Source organism: Hylobates moloch, unplaced genomic scaffold, assembly GCF_009828535.3.
Source record: "Hylobates moloch isolate HMO894 unplaced genomic scaffold, HMol_V3 SCAFFOLD_4, whole genome shotgun sequence".
Classification (NCBI taxonomy): Eukaryota; Metazoa; Chordata; class Mammalia; order Primates; family Hylobatidae; genus Hylobates; species Hylobates moloch.
In genome coordinates, this window is record NW_026652279.1 from 159,657,143 (window position 1) to 159,684,538 (window position 27,396).

The window sequence follows — 27,396 nt, forward strand, 5'->3', positions numbered from 1 at the left end:
TGTCTTTTAAAGAGCAGAAGTTTTTAATTTTACAAAGTTTATCAAGTTTTTATTTTCTGGATTGTGCTTTTTATGTTATATTTAAGAAATATTTATCTAACCCAGGTTCACAAAGATTTTCTCTTATGTTTTCTTCCAGAAGCTTTATAGTTTTACATTTTACATTTTAGACTATGATCCATTTTGGGTTATTTTCTAATGAAGTGTAAATATTCCTTTTTGCATAGGTATATCCAATTGTTTCAATACCATTTGATGAAACACTATGCTTTCTCTATTGGATTGCCTTTGAAGCTCTGTCAAAAATCAACTGATCATAAGTATGTGGGTCCACTTCTGGACTCTCTGTTTTATTCCATTGATATATGTGCCCATCCTTGTGCCAAACCACAGGATATTTTTTATGCTATTGTAAATAGCACTGTTTTAAAATTTTGATGATCACTTTAAAGAAAAGTGCTTTGTTTGAATAAGATTAAATATCATCCAGCTTGTTTCCAAAAATTATATTAAGTAATCATGAACTATATAGTAAAACCATAGTATAAGAATGAAGAAGGTTAATTTGTGTATACTAATCTTGTATGCTGTGATCTTGCTAAACTGACTTAACAGTTTTAGTAGCTTCTTTTCCAAGTTCTTTGGGATTTTCTCTTTATAACTATGTCTTATGTGAATATGGAAAGATTTATTTCTTTTTCTTGCCTTACTACACTGGCTAGAACCTCCAGCATGATAGTGAATAGTCAGTACAGCAGGTATTATGGTCTTGTTCCCAGTTTTAGGGGCAAAGCATTCAGTCTTTCACAATTAAACATGATGGTAGCTATAGGTTTTCTGTAGACAGTCTTTTTGTTTTCAGGTTAAGGAAGTTCCTTCTATTCCTCGTTTTTTTTTTTTTTTAATTATGAATAGATGTTGAATTTTGTCAAATACTCTTATGCATCTACTGAGAAAATCATATGGTTTTTCCTATTTATTCTGTTGATATGATGAATTAATTTGATTGGCTTTTCAATGCAGAGCCAACTATGCACTCCCAGAATAAATCCTACGTGGTCATGATGCATTTCTCTGTTTTATGTATTGCTAGATTCAATTTACTAATGTATATATTTTTAATTTTAATTTTTTTTTTTTTTTTTTTGAGACAGAATTCCACTGTTGTTGCCCAGGCTGGAGTGTGACAGCGTGATCTCGGCTCACCACAACCTCTGCCTCCCGGGTTCAAGCGATTCTCCTGCCTCAGCCTCCCAAGTAGCTGGGATTACAGGCATGTGCCACCATGACCGGCTAATTTTTTGTATTTTTAGTAGAGACAGGGTTTCTCCATGTTGGCCAGGCTGGTCTTAAACTCCTGACCTCAGGTGATCCACCCACCTCAGCCTCCCAAAGTGCTGAGATTACAGGCATGAGCCACCGCACCCAGCCTTCAATTTACTAATATTTTATTAAGGGTCTATAGTTGCTTTTGAAAATGTTTATATCCTTCACAATACTGTAAATGAAGGGCAAGGCCTGTGTTTTTCATTACCAGCCCTAATGTTTCACTACAGGACTAATGCCTACAAAGATTACAAATTCAAAGTAAATAAACATTTTTAAAGCAGTTGTGACTCAATTTGCCAGAAAACGCTATCTAAGCAAGACCATTTACCTCCTGCGTCATATTTATAGCACACGAGTCATGAAAGTGTCATTTGTGTGACTGAACTCTGTACCGGTGCTTATTAAAAGGTACATCAGTTTTCTCCTGCTTTTATTGCAGGTCTCATTAATACAAACACTAAAGCCAGATACATGTAGTAACCACCATAGCAGCAAAAAACACGAAGAAATCAGAAAAGGTTTTCACACCAACTCTTTTCCTTTGTATCTGTATTATAAAGAAGTACGTCTTTTTTTTTTTTTTGGAGACAAGGCTTGGCTTATTGCAACCTCCGCCTCCTGGATTCAAGTGATTCTCCTGCCTCAGTCTCCCAAGTAGCTGGGATTACAGGCGTGTGCCACCACGCCCAGCTAATTTTTGTATTTTTAGTAGAGACAAGGTTTCATCATGTTGGCCAGGCTGGTCCCAAACTCCCAACCTCAAGTGATCCACCCACCTTGGCCTCCCTAAGTGCTCATGCCTATAATCCCAGCACTTTGGGAAGGCACGGTGGGTGGATTGCTTGAGTTCAGGAGTTCAAGACAAGCCTCAGCAACATAGTGAAACCCCATCTCTATAAAAAAAACAAAAAAATTAGCTGGGCATGGTAGTGCATGCCTGTAGTCCCAGGTACCTGGGAGCCTGAGGTGGAAGAATTACTTCAGATGAGGAGGAGGAGGTTGCAGTGAACTGAGATTGCACCACTGCACTGCAGCCTGGGTGACAGTCAGATTCTGTCTCAAAATAAAATAAAATAAAATAAAATAACCTTAATTTTTACTAGGCTATATAATCTATGTAATCCCACAGGGTCTCATACACATTGGGTAGTCCAGTATCTATCAGATGAGTGAATCAATGTGTACTTTTCTTAGTAATATTAATGATATTACTAGATAATAATAGCTGTCCTTGTCTGTAAGGAAATAAGCTAAGATTCCCTTTACCAAAGCCTTGCATTTCCGGCATATCTTAGGTCAAAGACACTGCCAGTGTGTATTTATTATCTTTACTCTCAGCGGTGTTGTGGGACTGCAGTAGAGGTGGAAGAATTCTAGGAGGACCCAGCTTCCCATGGGGAAGACATATTGTATAACAAGGCATCCTTCTGATAATGAAACCATCAAGGGCATGGAACTTTTCCCATTTTAAAACTGTCCTTAGGTTTACTTATAGACTAATCATTTGGCCCCTTTGGTTCTCATTTTTGGGCCTTTTCAAAGAGAAATGTAAAGTTTTTTTGTTTGCTTGTTTGTTTTGTTTTTTTGAGATGGAGTTTTGCTCTGTTGCCCAGGCTGCAGCGCAGTGGCACGATCTCGGCTCACTGCAAGCTCTGCCTCCCGGGTTCACGGCCATTCTCCTGTCTCAGCCTCCCGAGTAGCTGGGACTACAGGGGCCTGCCACCACACTTGGCTAATTTTTTGTATTTTTAGTAGAGATAGGGTTTCACCATGTTAGCCAGGATGGTATTGATCTCCTCACCTCGTGATCCACCCGCCTTGGCCTCCCAAAGTGCTGGGATTACAGGCGTGAGCCACCGCGCCCGGCCGAGAAATGTAAAGTTTTTGTGGAAAACTACAACCAGCCCCACTAGTAAGCCATGGTCCACACAGTAGATGTAAACAATGACACCCTGTCCATTGTGGATCATATTGGAGACGTAAAGAGTCTTAACTCCACGCCATACCAGTTATAGCATAATAATAATCTGGCGCAATTTTAATGCAATCTCATTAAAAATGAAAAATTCTTCTCAAAGAGTTACCAAAGTTACAACTATGTGTCCTCACCACCACATCATTGAGTCACCCATCTATTGTATCATTTGTTCAAACATTTATCAAGCATCTACTACATGCAAGGCACAGTGCTTGACACTGGGGTTACAAAACAAATCTATATAAATAGGATTAAGTTTCTATAATTTATAAAAATTACTCAATAGATTTTTACCAAATGTGAAGGGCAAGTTTTGGATGGTCTATTAGGCTATGTGTCATGAATGAAATTTGCTTCCTCAAAGACACACACGGTCATCCTCAGAGCAGCCAGAACTGACGTACTAGAGACTCAAGACCACCAACAGGAGGAGACGTGATATACATGGTAAGACATGGAGGAGAGAGGAAAACCCAATTCAAATACATGCCCAAAATGCAAGTCGCAGGGGCAGGCACTCTGACTTGAGAGCAACGGGTACTGATTCATTTAACAGTAGTCAGTGCGTCCCTGGGTGGTAGTGAGGTCAGGTGAAGAAATGCTCCCTGTCTCCTAGAGCCCAGAGTCTTGTGTGGGAGCAAGGTCCAGAAGAGATGGTAAAAGATGGCAGGAGTGCACTGATAATGAAATGTGCAGGGAGGCAGGAAGGAGCGGCATCTGTCCAGCCACAAGGGAAGGGGAGGCATGGAAAGCTGAGGAGAGTGATGACTGGCTGGGTCTGAAAAGAGGATCGGGTTAGTCAGGTGAAAGTGAAAGGTGGGAGTGGGAATATGAAGGAAAAGAGAAGAGACAGCCCAGTTTGCAGGAACAGCTCAAGCAAAGGCAAGAGGGTGAAGGCAGCACAGCATGGGAGGATTTACATGTAGTTTGCGGGCCTGGAACCTAAAATCGCAATCAGAGTGGGAAGAGATGAGGCTGTGGAGGTGGGAAGGGATATGTTCACTGAACTGGCACACTCGGAGCTTCCTAAGTCAAACATAAATTAATAATCGACTGTAGATAATTTTATGAGACATAAAAACATACGTAGACACACATCAACTACCATAACAGACAATAAGGTATTATATGAGGAAGATCTTATTACTTGGTTTTAAAATGATGGTCTGTGTATCCAAGCAAGATATCTGTATACAGCAGGCTTTCAGGTATATTTTAAGGAGCCCTAGATTTAGTCAGTTATTAAATATATGCCAAACAGAATTTATGGGTGGTCTCCTGAGTCAAATGTTTTTAACTGATAGACTAAGATTTGGGGTTTTTTGTTTGTCTGTTTGAGACAGGTCTTGCATGTAAGATGTGCTTGCTTCCCCTTCACCTTCTGCCATGATTATAAGTTACCTGATGCCTCCTAGCCATGCTTCCTGTTAAACCTGCGGAACTGTGAGTCAATTAAACCTTTTTTCTTTATAAATTACCCATTCTCAGGTAGTTCTTTATAGCAGCGGGAGAACAGACTAATACACTCAGCCTTTTTTTTTTTTTTCTTTTTTTGTAGGGATAGGGTCTCACTATGTTTCCCAGGCTGGTCTTGAATTCCTGGGTTCATATGATCCTCCAGCCTCTGCCTTCCAAAGTGCTGGGATTACAGGTGTGAGCCACCACATCTAGCCTAAACTATGATTTGAATACATGCTATTTTTACTCTTGTGTAGTCAAATTATAAACAACTGAAGAGTTTAATAACAATGAAACCTGAATTTAAGTAGCACATAAGTATTGATATATATGTATGTACCACATGATATAGATAATTGAGTTCATTATGGGAGAACCTGTTATATTTGCTAAAAAAAAAAAAAAAAAAAAAAAAAAAAGATGGGCTTCAACAAGCGAGAGTCTCCAAAATGGCTGGGAAATAGGAAAGTTTGATAAAGTAGATAGAGCTTAGTAAGTATTTATGAAATAAGTCTCACAATTTGATGGTTATCAAGAATTAGGAAACAACAAATCATTAAGTTTTATACTCTACTGAACATTATTTTGTCTTCTTTTCTGACTCAGAGGCCATTCAAATTCTATAGTGTATCAGTCCAAATATCACTTATTATTATAAATGGTATTATACACTATAAAAAGCAGAGTTAGCATGGATTTTACCCAATAACAAACTAAAAATAGCTTTTATATTACAAAAGTAAGTCCATCTCTCATATAATTAGAGTGTGGATTACTGTACATTAAATCCTAATTTAGTAAGCTAAATTATTCAAGTTAATGTCAACTCTATACCTAATCCTTTACAGCTTCTGCATCAAGTAACAATTCTTTGAATAGAAATAACTGGTAATCACCAGCAGTTAAGTTTGAGAAACCATACATCAATACAAAATTATACAGTCACAAAGACCAAGACACAATAACTAAACATTGGAGCATATATGAATAACATTATCAGAAGAAATTCCAGTTATTAATTTAAATTCTCAGCAATCATTGCACCTGAAAACCAGAACAAATCCAGACAATGGTCAGATAGTGATAACCTTACAGGGCAGTCATATGGAGTGCCTGATGGTTTTACCACTTTGCTTACAATTTAAATTCCAAGATATTTTTTCCCATATTGTTGACATATGCAAAGAACTGTTAAGTAATAACTGGTTGGGGGAAAATATTTTATAATATATTTATATTTTTAATATTATAAAATATGTTATAATATTTAAGTCTAGGCTAATATCAAAATATTAGCCTAGACCTAAAAGGAACTCAGTGCAACAAGTTCATAAGCCATCAAGGAAGCTTTTAAAAATGTAATTAGCCAGGCTCATTTTAGTGTGCCACAGTGATGCAACTGAAGGCACTGAGCATCTGTCTCTGGAAACAACACATTAACACTGTGTGTGTGTATGTGCACACACATGTGCATGGAAATGCCTGCATGAGCCTATGTCTGTGCAGGGTTAAACATTTTTTCATTGAGATACCATCTGCTCTATTTTAGGATTAATTTAACTAACCTTACCTATGAAGCTGGATGCCATCAGTATTACCTACCATTTGGGAATAACTGCAAATGTGTGACCTGGCTTAGGCAATGGTGTGCTATCACAGTGTAATGCGCATTTCTACTATATCATCATTTCCCAAGGTACAGTGGAGGACCACTTACATCAGAATAATCACCTTGGATGCTTATTAAAATACAGATTCCCGGGCCCTACACCCACCCAACAAAATCTGGGTTTGGGGGTAAGGATGGGAATCTATATTTGTAGCAGGGATCCAACTAATTCCTAAGAACCTGAAAGCTTGAGGATTCTTGCACTGGGTGAAACTCTCTGAGGCAGGGACTTTCACTTACACATCCCTGAGCTAGCACACGGCACATGGCCAGTCTATGGAATTCATCAACATATGTCAATCTAGAAATTTCCAAGTCATGAAGAACTCAGACAACTTCCAGTTCAGACTGGAGGGACTGTGGTTGAGGTGTTTCTCCTCAGAGGGCAGGAAGCAACAGCAGGAGTGTAGTGTGCTATGGCAGGGATCACAGCTTACTCACTGTCAGACCTCTGGCCCCCAGCTTAGTGCCAAGGAAGCCCAGTCCACAATTGCAAAATGAAGCAGGGCAGTATGTGCTGGCATCCAGCAAAGGTGGAACAGCTACCCAAACTCCACTGGCCAAGTTCCCTACTCACTGCCACTACTGTTGTGGAGAATCGCTGTAACAGTGAGGATGTGCCACGTGACTTTCGTGGCCCCAGGAGCACTGTCAGTCAGGGGTAAAGTGGAGATGAGCTAGCCCTAAAGGCTTAACCGCCACACTTGGATGAGACGTAAACAGTAATCCCTGAATATGTTCTGTTGATGTCTCCGTCTCCTGGGATAGTCTATGGATGTAAACACTTAATGTTTCTTACTGGCAACTATTCCTGAATAGAAACAATTTTGACTAATAGAAGCCAGAGACTGGCCTAGTTAAGTCCATATAATGTTTATTACATTCAGCAGCAATTCTGCAATGGCGAGACCTGTTGTTCTGTAAAACAACAGTTTTGTGTGCTAGATACAGTCAGTTCTCACCATCCGAGGTAGTTATGTTCTATAAAGTCACTGTGAATTAGTGAACACTTGTCTGCTTCCTAGAGAAAATGCAAGGTTCAGTTCCTGGGAGCCTCTGGTTATAACATTTTCATTAACCAATCAATACCTACACTTGTTTTATGTGTTTTGTTTAAAGACATCTAACTATTGTTGATTCATTAACATTAACTATATAGCCAACAGCACTAGAACTCACCCCTGAACAAAGCTTATGTAACTCACACATGGCAGTGTTCTTGCACTTAGGAACCCCAGACAGCACTTAAGCGCTGCCCTGGGGCCATTTTAAACAGCAAACCGCCAACAAAATCCACACAAATGTGAAAAACATGGCATTAAGTAGACCACCAAAAAGAGGCCTGTTCATAGTGTTACAGGAAAGGGGTCCCGATCCAGATCCCAAGAGAGGGTCCTTGGATCTCGTGTAAGAAAGAATTCAGGGCAAGTCCACAGTGCAAAGTAAAAGCAAGTTTATTAAGAAAGTAAAGTGGTAAAAGTACAGCTACTCCATAGACAGAGTAGGGTGTTCCTGAAAGTAAGAGGAGGAACACATCCACCCCAGGTACATTACTCGTATATATGGGGAGATGTGCTCTGCTATGGGGATCTGTGATAAAGGATTAATTTTCTTAATTACTGTATTTTGCAAAAATCGATATTATTAGCTTTAAAGAAAAATCAGGAATGCCTTTCTTCTCCAGATATTGAGATATCTGGACACTCTCAAGTCTGGGTCTGTCTAGTAAACATTATTAATTTGATCCCTTAACCATAAACATCTAGAGGCTCAGAATGCCTTTCTGGGAAAGCAGCCCAGCAAGTCCCAGCCTCATTTTCCTAGCCCTCCCTCAAGATGGAGTCATTCTGGTTTGAACGCCTCTGACAATGGGATGAGAGCTGCAACAAGAAGCAGAGTGTTGCCTGGTTTGGCCTCAGCTGGAAACATAGTTGAGTGGTAAAATCTTTTGATGCTCTGTACATATCCCTGAATGACCACAAAAGTACCACGGAGTATTGATTTGGGGGCTACAAAGAAATTTCAGCAGATAGGTGGATAATGAGGATCACCTGTGCTTTCTACTTTTTCCCTCTGGAGCTCCTCCCTGCCCTGTTCTCCCAGGCTCTGCTCTGGGAAGCAGACACAGCAGGACTCGTGCATGGCGACCTCCTGTCTGGTTGCTGTTGAGTTTGGCCAAGGACAGGCCCCAGCAGGAGGCTGGGGGGCAGGAGGAGAGTGAGGTGGGCAGTTACTCCTTCCCTCCCTGCGTGGGTGCCCCGAGGAGTCCTTTACTAAAAAGCTCACAGGTCCTGCCAGGTGGTCCTTCTATGTAATTTCTCCCTTTCTCCCTAAGGTTAAGGGGTGACACCCAGCTGCTGCTAACCTCGGGGCACTGCAACATTCCTTGTTGGCTTCCCTAAACCCTTTCTGAACTTTTAAAAACAGTTCCTTTCTTAGACTTTCTTCAATCTCCGAACTATGCTATCTGCATCCTTTCAGGACCTTGGTACTGCATTCGTTAACAAGGGAGGGATCTCAGAACTACATGGGCCATGGGGAATTCTGACACCACAGGAAACTCTGAATTCTTCAATCTACACAGGCTCAGTCTTGCAAAACAAAATTGTGAATAGGAATTGGAGGTTTCTCTTTATTAATCAAAAGCAGCTGGAAAGGAGTCTGCTCTTCAGATCAGAGTCAAGGAAGGTGGAATTGGTGCCAATAAAAACTCATCTGAGGCCTGCTGGTAAGAGAATTGAGTATTTTTAGGTAGTGTCCCTTAAAAAATCACTTTAGGAGAACATCTCAGGCATTTAATGATATCTAATAATGTAGATGAAAAGGGCAATGATTTTTATTCAACTGTGTTATACACTTATTTCCCATCAGATTTTCCCCAAAGTCCTTCCTCTCTGGCAGAGATTTTCATCTCTCTTTTTCTTGCAACATCCTGGCAGCCAATGCAAAAACATGCCTGGTAATTTCTGCTTCCCTGTCTTTTAGAACACGTTAGTCTTTCTGCTGCCCGTTAGTTTCAATCTGGATGTGCAAGGCTCACTCAGGACTTTATAACCCTGCTGTGTCACATCCTAATCACCACAGATTGTCATGTACTATGGACCTTGTTAAAGATTTACTAAGTTTATGCTTCAAGGACAAGGTGACGAATCCATCTTCTGAAAATAGCTGATAAAGGGGTCCTTATCACAGGCTTAGTTATTACTTAGAGGGGACGCCATTCACAATTTCCCCAAGGCTGTCTGCACTTGATTTCACAGGCCAATGCATTAGGCTCTAACATAATAACTATCTCAGCCTGTTACTCAATCAGATGAGCAAATGCAAGCTTCATCTTATCAGCTCTGCAGGATAGGTCACTAAAAATAGTCTACTTTCCAATCTTTCATTGTTCCTGGCATCGTTGCTTTCCTTATCTAATTCCAAACAAAATGGTACACTCCAGAGGTCTGACTTGGCAGAGGCGCCAGGGTGGATTCTGCAAGGAGACAATGCAGTCAAGCCTCTTCTCAGAGAAAAACTCAGCTGAAATTTCCCTGAAGTGAGGAGTTCAAAGCCAAGAGTATGTGGGCCTTGATCCTTCAGTGGCAGGTTTCATATTTGAGAGTAAAAAGTAAAACAAACAAACAAACAAACAAAAAAGACCATCCACCCAGGCCTTTCAAGGTGGAGAAACAGCAGAACTGTTAATACCATGTAATAACCAATCTATTTCTTTTTTTGTAGGATACCTAGAAAACTTTATTGGGGTTTAAATTATCTTAGTATTTAAACATGAAGTACACTCAATATGTTATCCTTTTAATTCACGCATAGTTTTTAATTTTGAGGGCCATTTGAGACTAGACAATTTACAACGGTGGTTCTTAAACTTTCTGAGCTCAAGACCCCTTTGTAGATTTTAAGAATTATTGAGGACCTCAAAGTTTATGTGAATGTTCTCTCTCAATATTTACAATACTAGATATGAAAACTGAAATAAAATTAAGAAGATTTACTTATTAATTTAATGAAAACAATAAACCTATTACATATTTTAAAAATAGCATTTTTAAATAAAAAAAGGATTTTTTTCCAAAACAAAGAGTGAAGAGTAGCAGTATTTTCCATTTTTACAACTCTCTTTACTGTCTGATTTTGCAGGATAAGCCCAAATGTGCATCCATTCTGCACACAGCCTGTTTGAGACGCTGTTTGGGTCATTGCATACAAAGAAAACCCAGCCTCATAGACATTCAGTAGCAAGAGTACCAGCCTCAAAGACTCGCTGAAAGGTTCCAGGACCACGCTTAGAGAACCACTGACTTATGGCCTAGCTCATGTCATGAGGATGTGTGTTCAAGGGCCTGCCTCCCTGGCAGGAGAATGGTTAAAAGCCCCAGTATCAACCATATGCCACACCGCTGTGGCCCTGGAAGTCAGGATGAAGCAGGTGCAGCAGAGGCAGAAGAGACTGACTCCATTCTTGGCTTGCTCTTCCACTCCACGGGAGAAATTGGACAACTTAGATTTCCTTAAAACATGGGCAGGATTAAAAAGCTTTCCCTCAGCTGTTTCATTCTGCCCTGGGCTGAAGGGAGGCAGGTACACACAAAGAACCCTTCAGGCAGATAGGCATGGAAAAGGAAACAGAGTGAATGACAGCAGAAAACTGGCATTTATTCAAATATCTAGTTTTATGTCAAAACTCTCCAGTTACAGATAAGTGGCTGCAAGGCTAACCTGTTTTAGCAAGAAACTGGAATTTGCAGAAATTGCTATGGTGATCTAATGTCAAACTTGCTGGTCTCTGTTGGGGGTGGGACAGGGTGGTCCTGTCTCCTAAGGGCCCATAGGACCAGGGCCACAGCACACAAGCGGAGGCAGGGACCAAGGCCCTAGACAGGGGTTGCTATGATCAGGACCTGAGTCTGGCCTCTCATGCCTTTGAGTTTGGCCCTGGGGAGATAACTGGGCTGGAGACATTAATTTAAAAGTCAGATTAAAACCAAGAAAACTCATGAGCCAGAGAAATTAACTGCTATAAAGAATGAGAAACTTTATGACCAATATATTGGAACTTTTACCGGATGCACTCAAGCACTGAGCCTCACTTCACTACAATCTAGCCCCTCACAATCTCTTTCCAAAGAAAGGAGGCACTCCTAGAAGGGGAGAACGGCAGAAGCTTTTGCTGCTCTGCATCAGTTTTCTGGAGAATCATCTCAGTTAGAGCTACGTGTATAAGCAGCAGCTACAGGGAGGAAAAAGCCCTGGTCTGATGCACTAGCAATGCAAACAGCAGCTCCCAGATACCCCAGTACCTGAAAGCCCATGTGAGTTCAAGCACGCACCTCGTTGAAATGGACATCCTGCATCCCCACATCTTCCATCATGGAGGCCTCCTCGTCGATGTTTGGGGTAATGACCCTGAAGGCGGTGCATCCTTGTCTAAACATGCCTAGGAAGAGAGGGAGGAGGGACAGTCAGAGTTAGGAACCTGAAGGTGGGTGAACCCTGAGGGGTTTTCCTGCCCTGTGTGTTTCTGTGTTGAATGAAATAACGGATTTTGAAATCTCTTAGGCACCAGGCCAGCATTCACAGGAGTACCTAGGGCTACTGTGTGCTTTTCTTCCCTATAGTGAACCCTAACCTCTTTCACTTTCTTTTCCTTATCCCTTTTTATCTACCTTTATTAAAATGTATGCAATCTCTAAATATTAAAGTATAAACTGAGAAATAGGTATTAAATCAAATTAATAGTAAAATAACAATAAGTGAAAATTTGTCTTGGTAGGATGACTCGTGCTGAGATACTAAGAAAAACAAAGGCACAGTCAATATAAGAGAAATGTATGATTCAAAAAGAACTGTTTCCTTCAAGCTGTCACCTCACCCACTCTGGCCGGGGAAGAACACATCTCTCAGATGAGAGCTTCCCCACACAACCCAGGTGTAGCTTCGTGGCCACAGTGGTGAGCAGACAGGCTGCCTTAGCTGGTTCCCACCCCAGAGGCCCCGGGGTGGGTGGCTGGCTGCATCAACAGAGCGCATGGATGCCTGGGCACTCTGATTCTCCAAGGGGAAATGGTGTTAGCTTAGGGGCAGGATCAATGTCTGGGATAAGGACATGTTTCTTAAGCAATGACAGCCCATTTGGGACCTTTCCTCGTCTTAGAGTCACTGGAAAACAGCTTTAAGTCAGTTGGACCACGTCAGCTATGCAAAATGATCAAGTGAAGAAGGGCATGAGATGTTCCACTACTGTATTTTGAGATAACTGTTCACAATAAAATAAAACAGGAGTAAAAACTTGAATTGAGACTTCTGCATTTAGGGAGAAAGAGGAACACAGGGTATTCTGAAATCAAGCCTTGAAAACGGAGATCCTAAAGTCAGAGACTTTTCTGCTGCACATGATCCCAGGTTTCCACACTATTCATGGACTATCCAGCATCTGCCACTATCCCAGTTTAGTTTTTTATTTTGTTATATGGAAACAAGAGTCTCCCATGAAAAGCATTAATCTAGGAGCTTGAGGATACATTAACATACAAACTATAAAATTAAAAAAACCAACCACCCATGCTCTAGGCTACATAGTACATTTCACCACATAACTCGGCGCCAATGGAATAACAAAAATGGTGGCCAAGGTGCTTTCCTCTCGTGCCCACAGGAATAGACCACCAGCCAACCAGAGAGCCACAGAGTAGGAGGGAAGGAGAGTGAAGTCTGTCCATGCAAAGTTAAAAGGGCAAATCCCCCACCATGGGAGGGCAGGTGATCAGGGCAGGGGGTCCCCGGGGGCTGGGCTGATCCTCAGGCTCACCTCCCCGGCTCCTCCTCAGGCAGGCGCTATGGCTGTGGGGGAGAAGGGGCGGCTCCCACTGGACTGCTTCTAAACATGAGGAAATGCATCACCTGATAAAAGGTCTCAACAGGAAATAGTACTGGTATTAAATGAACATGGAGCCCTTTCAAAATTTTTCTCTTTGGGGCTCTGCTGTTTCATTCCAAATAGCCAGCTGCACCAGACATATACAGTTTGTGGCCTCGGCATCTTTGGTTTCACACTATTTCTCATTTCGTACATCTATTCCTCATTAGCCCAAATCTGGTGCTGCTGTTTCTCCCATGTAACTCACACAGACTACCAGCTTTTCTAAGAAGCTCAGTATTCTAAAAATAAATGTCACCATTTGGGGCTGTGCTGATTTTGAAGTGGAAATGAGCACCTGCTGTTTAACCAAAGGGAACCTGTGAAAGAATTCATGGCCTGCTCATCTGGGAACAAACGCAGAGTGCACAAATGAAGCGTCACTCCTCGCCCCCTCTCCTTCCTCTGGGAGACAAGGTTTCCACCAGGAAGGCTGCCTTCTTAGACAATAAAGCCAGCTGGGATGCATTGCAGAAATGCTGTCTGATAATCTCCCATTACAACTTTTTGATTGCCTAATCGTTCCAGTGGGAACTATCTTAAGGGAAAAATAGTATCTTCTTAGCGCTAGATTTGGCCAGATGCAAAACTCATTAGCTAGTTTTTACAGAGTGAAGCTATCAGAGGAGGTTACATGACAACATGCCATCTACTTTTCTGTCTAGTCCTGGCATTTCTGCTGTGCCCACCAATTCAAGCAAACATCACGCCGGGGATAAAACAATGAATACACTTCACAAACACACAAATCCCCACCTTCCAATCTTCCTGAATGGCTCTCACTTATCTGCTGCTTTGTGTGGTTTTATACTAATTAATTTCACAAAACATGGCAATAATTCCTTACCTTTCCGTGTGAGATATTCTGCCACTAGGGCTGTTACATGGACATAGCACATTGCTGCCTATAATAAAGACACATGCCTCAGAATCATCATTCATAACAGCATGTCATAATGCTCCCACACAGACAGAAATCTAATCAATGTATGAACGTATATATTAGATCTCAATGCACCAGATAGTATTTCTAATGGCTGATATCTTACCTTTTGAAGAGAGTGGAACCACTCACATAAGCTGAAAATTTGAAATTAATTGGGAGTTGAGATAAATGGCAGTAAATTTGCTAAGGCTTGTTTCTATGTAGAATTATTACATTTGTAAAGTAAAAGATAAAAGCAGCATTTTTCTCTTACTATACTTAATATTTCTGCATCATTTCTCTCAAAGCGAAAAGAGGATGCTTTGAAGAAAACATGTGCTCCTCCCTAGATTCTGAGAGAATGGCTCAAATTTCAGGTGCTAATATATTTTTCGCTTGACTTAAAAATTAAGAGCAAGTTATAATTTTTTCCAAACATAAAATTCTAAATAAAAATCATAATTTAATCTGAAATAGGTAACATTATACATATCTTAAATTGAAAGAAAAAAGAAATTCTTTTCACCAAATTGCCATGGTGTTATAAAGATCAAAGACACCTGTTAGAAGCGAACCCGCTACAAGGTTCTAAGCATGCGGTTCTGTGCCTGTCAGCGGGGTGAGCGCCACCACGTGGTGCCCTCGTCTAGACCCTCACCCCTAGCTAGCCAACACACACTGGCAGAGGCTGCTCCACATGCATGTGTGTCACCGAATGTTAGCAGTGTGGCATGCACTCTGATGTGTGCAGAGAGAAGTCTGTTGGAGAGTGGAGTTATGTACTATCCAGTCCTCAGAGGCAGAGTTCATGCCTCCCACGTGTGTCCCTCTTGCAGTGCACAGCAGGGTCACATGCACTGAACAGGCAGGAAAGTACATGATGGGTTACTGAGCACATACACAAAACCAGACACGGCAAGGGCAATAAGAAATCTTATAAATTAGCTGCTGCTTTCATCCCTTATTCACTGGGTATACTGGGTTGGGTAGTGTCCCCCCAAAATTCATGGCCTCCCTGAGACATCAGAATGTGATATTATTTGGAAACAGGCTCTGTTAGGTATAATTAGTTAAGATGAGGTCATACTGGTGTGTGGTGGGCCCTAAATTCAACATTACTGGTGTCACAGACACATGGGGAAGGATGCCATGCGACCACAGAGGCAGGAACTGGAGGGATGTGGCTACAAGCCAAGGAACATGAAGACTGCTGGCGACACAAAGAGCTCAGGGACAGGCATGGAACAGGTTCTCCCCGAGAACATTCGGAGATGTGGCCCTGCTGTCACTGCACTCTTGGACTTCTGCCTCCAGAACTAAGAGAGGATACATTCGTGTGTGAAGCCACTCAGTCTGGGTACTTTGTTACGGCAGCCACGTAAAACTAATTCACAGAGGAACAGCTGAAGCTCAGTGAGTTCTTCCTTACTTTTTTTTGAGACCTAGCCCACATATGTCATTAAAGAATCTTAAATTCTTAGAATGATAGAAAAATTACTTCTCTTAGTTATTCCTTTTTATTATGGCCAATGTGTGGTTTATATTAAATTTGTAGTCAAACAAAACTGTCACGTTAATGTGTACTTTTTAGCATATTGAACTCCTTGAAAAATAAATATGTAAAAAGTTACAATTTTCAGACTTAGAGTACGTTTATTAATTCAAACAGTTATAAAAGTTTAAAAGTCAAAACTTGCTTGCTATAGTAATACTGTTGATCATAGCTAAACATCTCAGGCACAGACACTGAATGAGTTCTCCTAGGAGCACAGACTGCCTCACAGCCAGTTGTTTTCTTCAATTCCCCATTTTACAGATGATGTCATTGAGCAACAGAGGGGTTAAAAAACTGGCTCAATGTCACAGAGTTAGTTAATATTGGATCTTGGATTCAAAGTCCAATATTACTTGTACTGGAGCCCACATACCCAACTCCCAGCCATGCAGTCTACATATTGAAATATGTCAGCTCTGCATGGAAGGGAATGCTGGAATACCTATTGCATCCACAAAAGGAAATGGACTACCTCACAGAGGAGAAAGCAACACCTGTCATTACCTTAAATAACAGGAGGAATTCATTTGATCATAAAATAGCTGAATTTTAGAACTACAGAGGAATTTTGATGTGTATTTTAATTAGCAGGAAACTGTATGAATAGGTTTAAGAGCTTAAACAATGCTCTTTGGTGACAAAAATAACCCCTTACAATTTGTTTTAAATTATTAAAATGCTCAGCTAACTATGAAGTCACCCTAAGCTTCATACTATTTAAAGTTTTGCATACTTTTAATTGGTTTTTGATTAATGGAATAACTTTTCTCAAAACTGGCTTTTTAAGTGAATGGGGCCTCATTGGTTTTTTCAAAAACCCGTTCAAGCGGCTGGCAGGACTACCTCTGAGAGATCGCCATTTTTGACGTGGATCCTGGCCATGCTGTCGAGCCACGTCTTCCTGAGCTCGGGCGTGCTGGCATAGGATTTGGCCAGGCTGTACTGGAGGTCCACCAGCATCTCTGGGTCGTTCTCGTGCTCCTTCATCTGGGCTGTGGCCATTAGCACCGTGCGTATCCTTTTGGTTAAGTCCTTCACATCGGAGGAGAAGCTGGTGTGCTAAAACAAGGGTGGAAGAGGAAAGGACACGTGGCTTCCTGTTTGCTGCCTGTCCACAAGCACCTCAGGTGCTGACGCAGAGTCTCAGGGTGAAACTAACATGGGCCAGGCTACCCACCTTGATGAGCCGGTCACTGTTGGCACAGTTGTTGATGATGGACAGGGACTGCTGGAATCTGGTTCCCCCAATGCCAACAACGTCTGCTATCAGCTGGCTGACAGATATGATGACCTTAAGGACACATAACCATGAGCAAATCAATTTACCTTCAAATGACTGCCCAGGCTGGGCTTCTGCAATTCAGTTAGGATGTGCCTGAGGACCCGGCAAAGTGGGGGTTGGGGGGTGCTTTGAGCAGGGGTCGCTCCAGTGTAGGAAACAATGTCTGAGGTATTTTCTTCCCCTTTAAGAATAATTACAGAAAGTGATTCTGCTATCCTTAAAAAACACTGTTTGCAAAGCAAAATGCTGATCAGGAGAGCAAAGGGAGAAGGAAAATGAGATAAGCCCATTCACTTGGATAGTTACTTACCTACTACCTTCTCTAACCAAGAGGGAGACATGATTTATTTCTCAGTTTTCAGTTTGAACTTCTATGTATTAAATATGCAATGGGTAGACTGTCCTTTGCAATACTTTATCAGAACATGGATATATTAACTATGCCACGGGGGGCTCTTTTTTTTGGCTCTATGAATAGCACTGCCTTTACCCAGTTGCTTGAGCTAAAGCATGGAGGCCATCTTTATTTCTCCTTTTCCTTCACCACACCCAGTTACAATCGGTCACCAAATGTTGTCAACTCAATCTCCTCTTCCTTCTTACCTCACCATCCCTGATCTAGGATACCATCCTCTCTGACCTAGCTTTGACAATGGTCTACCTAGCTGAGGTCTAGACTACCCTTGACTGACCCATCATCAACACTGGAGTCCAGAAGATCTGTCCAAATACACAACGATTTGGATATGCAACCATGGGTCCTCCTCAACTCCTTCTCACCCATATTCTAAACTCTGCAGTAAGGAACATCTCTAGTTCCCCAGATGGGTGCTTCCCCATGGTTCACTGTGGCCTGGAACATGCTCACCGATCTCCAACCATGAGCCCCTATGCATCCTTCACATCCTCTAGGTGCCCCTCCTGATACACTCAAGTTCCTCTACAACAACAGTGGTCACACTTGTACTCTCAGAGTTCCAGGGCTTGTCTGTGACCTCCATTAGACTATACTCCATGAGGGCTGGGAGAGGGTTGCTTTGTTCATGGTTGTATCCATGAATCCTATGTGGACAATAAATATTGTTAAAAAAAAAAAAAAGGGTTAAATGCAGAGATGGAAAAGGGACACCTACCATGTGTTTGTAGAAAAAGAGAGTTTACAAAAATACACAAGTTTGGTCATTATCTTGGCTGGCTCTCAGAGCAGAGAATTTAGGACGCTTTAACTCTGGAGAGATAGCAGATGTGTCAGCAGACAGAGGACAGAAAAGAACCACTTCGGTTGGGCTTTTTGTTCCTTACCTAAAATGTTTACTATTAAGCATCCTCACACAGGTTCTAATACTTCTTGATTCAATGGAATTTTAGTGAGTCCAATATTGATTCAATATTTAAATGTCAATTTACCAACAGAAATGCATCTCGGACCCATATCTTATAGTAATGGAACATGAAATAAACCAAGCCAGCAAATGTGGCTTCCCAGTTCTCCAGATTTTGCATTATCTTTATGACAAGGTAAATTGGTCAATGTGATACTCAAAGTTTTCCTGATACAGCAGGATTCCACAGCGTAAATCTGTATTGGAAAGCTAAACCACACGCACTTGCAAATGTGTCCGGACAAAGGACTTCTTTCCAGTGTAATCGAAGTTGTTCCTCATCAGGAAGTAGAGCAGCTGGGAGGCCTCCGTCCTGATGGAGCTCAGCTTGGAGTTACAGCACTTGAGAATCTCGTAACACAGAGCTGCACACATGTCCGCCCTCCCTTCATAGAATGTTGAGGGAAACTAGACAGGATGAGAGGAAGCAGATAAACCACAGACAGGTCAGTGCTCGGTAATGTACCCTTCAATTCCGGGGGAAGAAGGAAAACATCTAACCACTGCCCATGAAGCAACTTACCTTATAAATTAAGGACCTTAAGGCAGTGAAGACATTTTTTAAAGCCGTTTCAGACTGATGTTTTTGAAGAAAACACAGGTAGACATCAAAAACTTTTTTCATGAGAGGATTATGTCCATGGTCGGCCAGGAGCTGGTTCTTAAAACACACATTGACGGCTTTGTTAGACATACCAGTCACCTCTAGTAGGTTTCACACAATTTCAGGCTCAAGAATTACATTTTCTAAGTATTAAGACAACTTATACTTTAAACAAACTCTGCCTTGAATCCTCTAGGAAAGTACAGAATTCTTTTGTAGAACAAACAAATCTATCAATACATTTATGTTTTGGGGATAAACCTCCCAGCAAACTGTAACAGAGTTGAAAGGAACACTTGCTTAGTACTGACTGGGCTTCTATTTATTAATATGTACTCATTTTTACTGTCTACCAGCAGCTGATACAGAGGTGTCATTTGTGACATCTTAATTCCAACAGAGAAGTGCCATCACAGGTATGCGATAATTATAGATGGAGAAAAAGTACTCAAGTAAGGTATATGAAACAGGTCTTCGAAAAGGGAAAAGTGATCTCCCCAGGCCTCTAAGGCACTCTGCTAAGCTATGAATAACCAGAGAGTTTGGTAAGGTGGAAAATGTACAGGCTTTGGTCAGGTACCACTTATCATAGGCATGAATTTGCACAGGTAAACTGAGTCTCAGCATCCTCATCTGTAAAATGATGACCCTAAAACTGACCTTGAACAGCGACTGTGAAGACATAAGATCAAGTGTAGAAACCATCTGATGCATACTTTGGTCTAGCTCAGTAGGCGGTATCTAGTAGGGTTTTGACATTCGTGGATTTTACTTATCAAAGAAAACAAGAAGACTATAATTTGCTCCTAGTCATTCAAGATTTCTTCATGTCAGTAGAAAATTCACACAAATTAAACACTTTGGAAGCCTGGTTGGCTACAACTCCCATCAACTGTAGAATATACATAGCAGCTAGAGGTGAGGCCTAGCAAGCAGCCAGGATGAACTTCGTGTCTAATGTGCACAACACTAAATGACACACCACCACCTTCCAATACGGACAAGCTGTCTGAACAAAGCTCTGTGGGGGAACAATAGGTGTGTGCATTCTGCACAAGTAGGCAGATTTGACATTAATAAAAAAATGTCAAGAGGCCAGTATCTCAAACCAATCTTACAATTCGGCCAAAGGAACAGGGGTAACTTATGTCCATATAATTTTGCTACATAGCAAATTATGGTTGCAGTCATAGTTTCAGAGCAAGATCTACCTTGTCTTGTTGTTGGAGAGAAATTTTTCCTCAAGGAGTAAGTTTTTGTTTTTTTTTTAGGTCCAGTGAATTGTGGATCTATCACAGCTGGCAGAACACCTGGAATTCACAGTGATCTTTCCATCATGAAATACTAAGGTACCATATTGAATTCCATCATGTGAAAGGGGAGCAATTTAATGAGCAGAAAGTGGGACTAATTAAATGAATATGATCTAATTCTCAACCATGAGCAGCTGTTCACCAAAAAAAAAAAAAGGGGGGGGATTTCCAGTGTTTGGGGAACTGCTTACAAGTTTTATCTATGAACGCCATTTTCTCAGGAGCCGTAGTTTGAAAGCCTGGCTTTTCTCCAATGCATTTACATTCCTAATTATGACTGGATTAAGGTTTGGGTGAATCTGGAGGTGAGCTTTCATTTTCTTAGCATTCTTCGCCGAGACTATCCAGGAGATACGGTTTCTACAAAAATTCCCAAGCTTCCCAGTTCTGCTGTCTGAACTGGCCCATGTTTCTAATGTTTCTCCACTTTTCCCATGTTTCTCTATTTGAGTTCAATTTCTCCTCCTTTCCCGCTCTATGGTCATGGCCTTTACTTCTCATTTTCAGGACTCAGTCCTCTTCAGCTCTGATCTCAAAACTTGTTTGCAAGAATGGAGTTAAAGCTCATTTACATTATGTATCCCATAACCTGTTGTAAACATCAAATATATACAATAAAATTTATTTTAAAAAAGATGTAAATAACCTCCATTTAAACAGGTAAAGGACCTTTTGTCCCAGACACACCCCAGTTTCCTAACTACTTGTTTTTACTTTCCAATCACTTTTCTTCCCTCTTTTTCTGTGTCTCCCTACTGCTTTCTCATCAAATAGAAGGTAACATACACTAAATACGAACACATCTGTGAACACTCAGAAAGGCCCACAGGGGACCAAAAGAGCAAAACACAAATCGCCCTTAACTGTTCCACTCAGAAATATCCACAGATAACAAGGCAGGGTATCTTATTTCTATCTTTTTATCCCTATAGACTCTTGCTGAAGATGGGAAATTTTCACTTAGGAAAGTAAATGACACATTAGAATAATATAAAGGCATGGCTTATTTCTAACAATACCGTGGAGACTGCTTTTCCAGGAATTCTCTGTCTTGGATTCAGGTTTGACCATTGTAACATGGTCTCCTATGGTGCTTAATTCAGGAGACGAGCCTTTCAGAAAATGAATGCTCAGTATCAGTAATTTCTAAAAGATCCAGGAACACGGAGGAAAACAAATCTCGGGTGTCAAAATGAGGTAACTGGAACAAAGTTAATTTAAGATGGCAAACTGTTCCCAGTCAGACAGTTTTATGTACATAATTATTTTAAAATAACGTTAAAAAATCAGTTTGTAGAAGAGCCATTTCTGTTACAGATGCTTGCCAATCAGTAAGATGACCTAAGCCTCATGTGTCTGCAGACCAGGCTCCTCGTTGTGCAAAGCAGATCACAAGCTGCCTTGCAAGCCTCCGATGCCCATGTGCTCCTCCCTGTCTTGGTTCCTATTGCTCCTGATTATGTGTTAGTCCTCACTGTGCAGTTCAAATCAAGAAGAGGCACTAAAAATGGAACTGCTAAAAACACATTTCCAGATTAAATCTGTGAACACATTAAAAATATTATAAACTACTTGAAGGCCAGCATTGGTTTGGGATTGTGTTAATAATAGACATTAGAAAAACCGTATTTTTCTGCATGTGACAACCTGTTTACAAAACAAACCCTTTTAAGTACTAAGTGAGATAACATGTGTGAACGTGTCCAGATTTGTATATATCTGATACCTGCTAAGTGTTTGGTAATTTTCTTCTTCTGTCTGTATAAGAGATCATTCAAATACCTTGATCTTTACTCAACTCACTTCATCTTTCTCTCTCATACACACACACACACAAACACACTCACACACATCTGACTTAGTGGTGAACAAGACCTTCGCACAGGCCAGTTGTGTAGTGATCTTGGGCAAATTTCCTAACTTCTCCCAGCCACAATTTCCTCATCTGTAAAACGTGGGATAATTCGATCTACCAGGCAGAGCTGGTTGTGAAGATTAATGCCTGAGGCACAGAGGGCACTCAATACATAGCAGGAAGCTAATGTAATAATAATAACCAGAAATCTGAGCTTAAATCTTTCAAACATTTTATCTTATTAGGAAATTGATTTCTGGATTGTTTTTGGCAATTTATTAGATGTGGCCAATTAAGAGAGTCAGTAACCACAGAGCTACACCTGCTAAAGATGACTTTCTTGAATTATGTCAGCTCACTCACTGTTATAGACTCTTCTGATATGGTCCAACTGATGCCTCAGCTGAGTAAATATTTGCAAAGAAAGATCCCAGTGGCTGCGGTGCCAATGGGCCTCTCGTATCTGTGAGTCTACTGGATGTGGCCCAACATCCAGTAATGCCACAGAGTGCACCATACATTCGCCCACCTCCCAGTGGGGGGTGCTGAGCTTTAAACAGGAAACATTTTTTGCATGCAGGCATATAAACCTGGACAGAGATCACCTTAGCTCTAGAAGCTCAATCTTCCTTGGCTGTCTCAAGGATCAGGCCCTTTGCCATAGGACCAGTGAGGAGCAAACACAGGTAACAGTGCTTACTGTTAACCTGGAATTCACATCTGAACTCCTACTACCGTCCCATTCCGAGACTGGAAGCCAGATATTTAGAGATCCAGGAATAGTGACAAATATTCTTCTTTACCATTCTTTTTTTTTTTTTTTTTTAGATGAAGTCTTGCTCTGTCGCCAGGCTGGAGTGCAGTGGCGCGATCTTGGCTCACTGCAACCTCCGCCTCCTGGGTTCAAGCGATTCCCCTGCCTCAGCCTCCCGTAGCTGGGACTACAGGTGCACGCCACCATGCCTGGCTATTTTTTTTGCATTTTATAGAGACGAGGTTTCACCATGTTGGCCAGAATGGTCTCGATCTCCTGACCTCGTGATCCGCCTGCCTTGGCCTCCCAAAGTGCTGGGATTATAGGCGTGAGCCACTTCGCCAGGCCCCTCTTCTTTACTATTAAGCAAGCAACTTGAAGGGGCTGAATTAGAACTGCAGGCTGTTCGGTTGTTCGGTAAGGAAACCGTCACTGTTCTCATAGGTGCCACTCAGACTGCACTTGTGCCCTTGTGCCTGTAGCTCACCCCATGATACTGCTCTGCAGCTCCAGAATTTTCTGCTTATTTACCTGGTGGGGCACAGGCGGAGAGGGGAAGAAGGTGTTGCCACTGCTGTTCGGAACTTAATGATTCATGTTTGAGACTGATACAGGCGTGCATGGCCAGATATTCACTTTTAAAACCTTCCTTGCCTATTTACTAATAATTTTTAACTAAAAATACCCCAAAGAAAAGAGAGGTTCCGAAGCTTCTTTCACGTCTCTAGTAGAGCCACTGTGATGTTCAGGTCTCACGCCCACAGTCTCTGATTCAGTGGGTCTGGGTAGTGGCCCAAGGATTTCCATTTCCGACATGCTCCCAGGACTGCAGTGGCCGCTGGCCTGGACACCACACTCTGAGAGCCCCCGTAGTAGAGGCTCCAGGTAATGAGGCGCTCCTACCCCGAGCTCATTTTCTTTAAGCTCATTTCCCCATCTCTCAACTGGGCTCCTAATAATGAGTTTCATGGGGACAAGAGTGGGGTGGCGGCTAAGGAGAATAAAGGTATATAATAATAAAGTGACATGATGTCAGGAAAACTATCATTATTCTTCCTAATAAAGGAATGTGCTTTATGAGTAGTGGAGACAAGTAAAGCAGAGAATGACTTTGGTCCTATTTCCCAAATACCTTTGCAAATAAGCAAACTGTTCCAATATTTACGGCATATAAACACTCAATCAATTTCTCCTTTCTATGCTAGAAATGGAAGTAATCATTTAGCAAGAATGAGAAGTATTAGGTTCCTAAACACAGGGGAGTGGCTGAAGAGTCCATCTCCACCTACTTGAATATTACTTGCTAAAACTTAAAGACAAAAAAAAAAACCCTTTCATTTTCTATCTCCAAAATGTTTTTATCATTTAATGTAGTAACAGATAAAAAACTGAAAAGATGAATGTGTCTGTATTTATTGCTCCTTTCTACATAAAAATCTAATTTAAATGCTATAACGTTCAGATATACTTAAAGATATTCAAGGCAGAAATGCCTGATTAGGTGCCTATATTCATCATCCTCAAGGTTCGAACCAAGAGTTAACTGCCTCCAGAGACCGTGTTTCCACCATACCCAAGCGCGCAGCACACACTGACCAGTTAAATTTTATTTCATGGCATTCAAGCCATTCACTGTGGAATGGTTTCATTAAAGGAATTTAAAGATTAATGGTTTCCTTACAGGGACAAAAGCAATTGCTGAAGTAAAGATACAACACAGTAAGTTTGTGCTCATTGAGCTTACCAAGCAGAATGAATGTGAAAGGTAAAACTAGGACCACGAACAGCAGATTGATACAAACCTTAAATGCCAGTGTAAACAGAGAAAGCGTGTCCAGAGCTGTCAGGCAAACCTCAGTAGCAATGTTGGCTTCAAGTAATGACTGGTGCAGAACATCTGCATCCGAGTGGCCATAGCCTGCATGAATTACAACACAAGATTACTGCCCAGTGGTTCAGAAGGCAAGGCTGGCAGGATGGGGTAGGCACAGTCAACTTTTGATTATTTATCAGAAGGCCCACTTTGGGACCTTGTCTCTGTGTTTGCCTTTTTTTGGGGGGGGGGGGGGGGGGGGGGGGGGAAGGAAGGGAGAAAGTAGTAATAATGTTTCAATACAATTATAACTTTTTCCCCACTCTGAAAGGGCAATAACCACGGCAAACATTTATTATGCACTTGCTGTGTACCTGCCACGATTCTATGAACTTTACACATATTCTCTCATTTAATCCCTCAACAGCCCTGTGAAGTATAAACATTGTTGAATCCTTGGTAGAGATAAGGAAATGAAGGCATAGAAAGGCTAAACTTGTCTAAAGTCATACAGGTAGTAAACAGTGGAGACAGGACTTGGACCAAGACAGGCGTTGATCGATTCTGCTATCCAGCAAGAGTACCGGCAGAGGCTAAGATTTCCAAAGCTTCCCATGGAGACGGAGGCAGCAGCACAACACCGGTTAAGAAAATGAGCCTGAGACCAGGCTGCTGGTCACTGAGTCCCACTCTGCCACTCACCAGCTGTGTGGCCTTGGCAAGTTATTTGGCCCCTTTATAACCTCAGTTGCCTCATCTGTAGAATGGGGATAATACAGCATCTACCTCAAAGGGTTGTGGTGAGGATTAAATTTGTTAATATTTGTGAAGCTCTTGGAACAGTGCCTGGCACACAGTGAGTGGTATGGAGGTGTTAAGTCAATAACATCAGGAGCTATGTTACCAGCAAGCTCGTGAATGATAATCGAGAGTTGACTGCGCTGTGCATAGTATTCTACTCGCTTTAAGAAAAAGCATAAAAGCCAACATGTCTGAAAGAAATGTTTAGAAAAAGAAAAGGACTTGAAGAATCTGTCATTTAAATTTAGCTTAGTCACACATGATTTAAAACAATTTAAAACAAACATAATTTAAAACAAACGGAAATCTTCTATATGTGGCAAAATCAATTTAGTACTGATATAAATGCAATTTGACATACAAGTTGCGATTAAATTATGAAATGGTATGCATTAGCAGAAATACGTATAGGGATGCAAAGATGTTACAGTATTGATCTAGATTACAAAGAAAGATGGCAATATAATAAAACACCACGTAATGTCTTTCTCCAAGGAGCAAAATTAAAGCAACGCCTCATTAATTAAGTAATTTTCCTAATACTCCAGAGAGGAGGACATTTTGTACATAGATCAAGAAAATGAAGTACAGAAAACCTAGGGAATGTTCTTGAGACCGGTAATGGGAAAAAAACAGAATCTACACTCCAAATTCCTTATCCAGGTCACTGTATCATAGTACATATTATTGGGAGAAAATCAAGTAACTAGCATGACATCATTCTGACTTAAATGTCAGAATTATAGAGTGGTTTTTAAAAGGCCACAAAAGAGCTTTAAAAGCTACAGAAATGCTTTTTAAAATATGATAGAAACGCTGTTGTGTACTTTTATCCAATGCTACTTTGCTTTTACAAAGGTGGTACTGAGATCCTGTTTATGGATCACATCACTTCCACTCTGCAGCACAGCCAACGTCTCTCTAAATTTAGTGAGGATCTGTAATACATCTGGCACCATGCTAGTTCTTTTCATTTTTTGCTTTTGGGGTACAAAATCTCCCAGAGAAAAGAAAGGTGGATATGTTGGGGTACTAATATTACTTGTACTGCCATGATGGTAAGCCAAGTCATGACTTTATTCAGCGAGGTTTGGTAAGATACAGAGACAATGAAAGAGGAAAACAAATAGGTCGATGATGACTGTTAAAGTGATCACATGCTGTGGTAAGAGGGCACACACAAGAAATACAACACCTGTTATCAGACCAACCAAAATGATCACATAGGTCCGAGGGATCCTTTCCTGAGGGCTACCATTTGCCCCGAATGAGTTTTCGTCTGGGTTCAATTTTAACAAGGAACTGGCTTTATTTTAATTTCTTTCTCTGCAAAGAACTGTCCTTTTCTTGGTCTAGATCACCAACAGGTGAAGTGCATCTAGGTGATCATTACCAGTGAGATGGCCTGAAGAACTCTCATAGAAATTAACTACTCCTGGCTGAAAGCCTGCAACAATTAAAAATTAGAATTTGGCCATGTGCTGTTTTAAAACATATCATCAATGGACTATGCTAATTAAGTTGTCATATAATTATGTATACACACGTGGAAACATGGTACTGGGAAATGTTATTACACCATCTACTCTCCTTCAGATTCAGATTCATACAGACATCGGTATGCTTGCCTGAGTCATACAGGAATCTAAAAGAAATGGCCCTTTTAGCCACATTTTGTTATGCTTTGCTTTTCCTCCAACTGTTTCATCTAAAAAATCAGCAGGATTCCTGAGCTAGTGCTATTTTTTTAAATCCCTAA

The 27,396-nt window shown here is 41.1% G+C and overlaps 1 protein-coding gene and 1 long non-coding RNA gene across 17 annotated transcripts in view; one reads left to right on the plus strand and one right to left on the minus strand.

Moving 5' to 3' along the window:
- DOCK9 (dedicator of cytokinesis 9) overlaps positions 1–27,396 on the minus strand; it is a 293,481-nt gene that overhangs the window by 18,458 nt on the left and 247,627 nt on the right. For 10 of the 16 annotated variants that reach the window (XM_032151176.2, XM_058438033.1, XM_032151166.2 and 7 more), the window contains exons 39-45: positions 24,826–24,941; positions 19,021–19,158; positions 18,723–18,905; positions 17,011–17,124; positions 16,677–16,892; positions 14,201–14,258; positions 11,768–11,874 (exon numbers count right to left, since the gene is read on the minus strand). In XM_032151176.2, the coding sequence (XP_032007067.1) occupies positions 11,768–11,874; positions 14,201–14,258; positions 16,677–16,892; positions 17,011–17,124; positions 18,723–18,905; positions 19,021–19,158; positions 24,826–24,941 (932 nt within the window). Of the gene's footprint in view, positions 1–11,767; positions 11,875–13,245; positions 13,315–14,200; positions 14,259–16,676; positions 16,893–17,010; positions 17,125–18,722; positions 18,906–19,020; positions 19,159–24,825; positions 24,942–27,396 lie in introns of all 16 variants that reach the window. The other 6 variants (XM_058438030.1, XM_058438028.1, XM_058438029.1 and 3 more) reach the window with 1 other exon arrangement.
- LOC116467408 (uncharacterized) lies at positions 19,458–21,985 on the plus strand. The gene is made up of 3 exons (XR_004247790.2): positions 19,458–19,517; positions 20,373–20,450; positions 21,732–21,985. It is a non-coding gene; the product is annotated as an uncharacterized LOC116467408 (long non-coding RNA).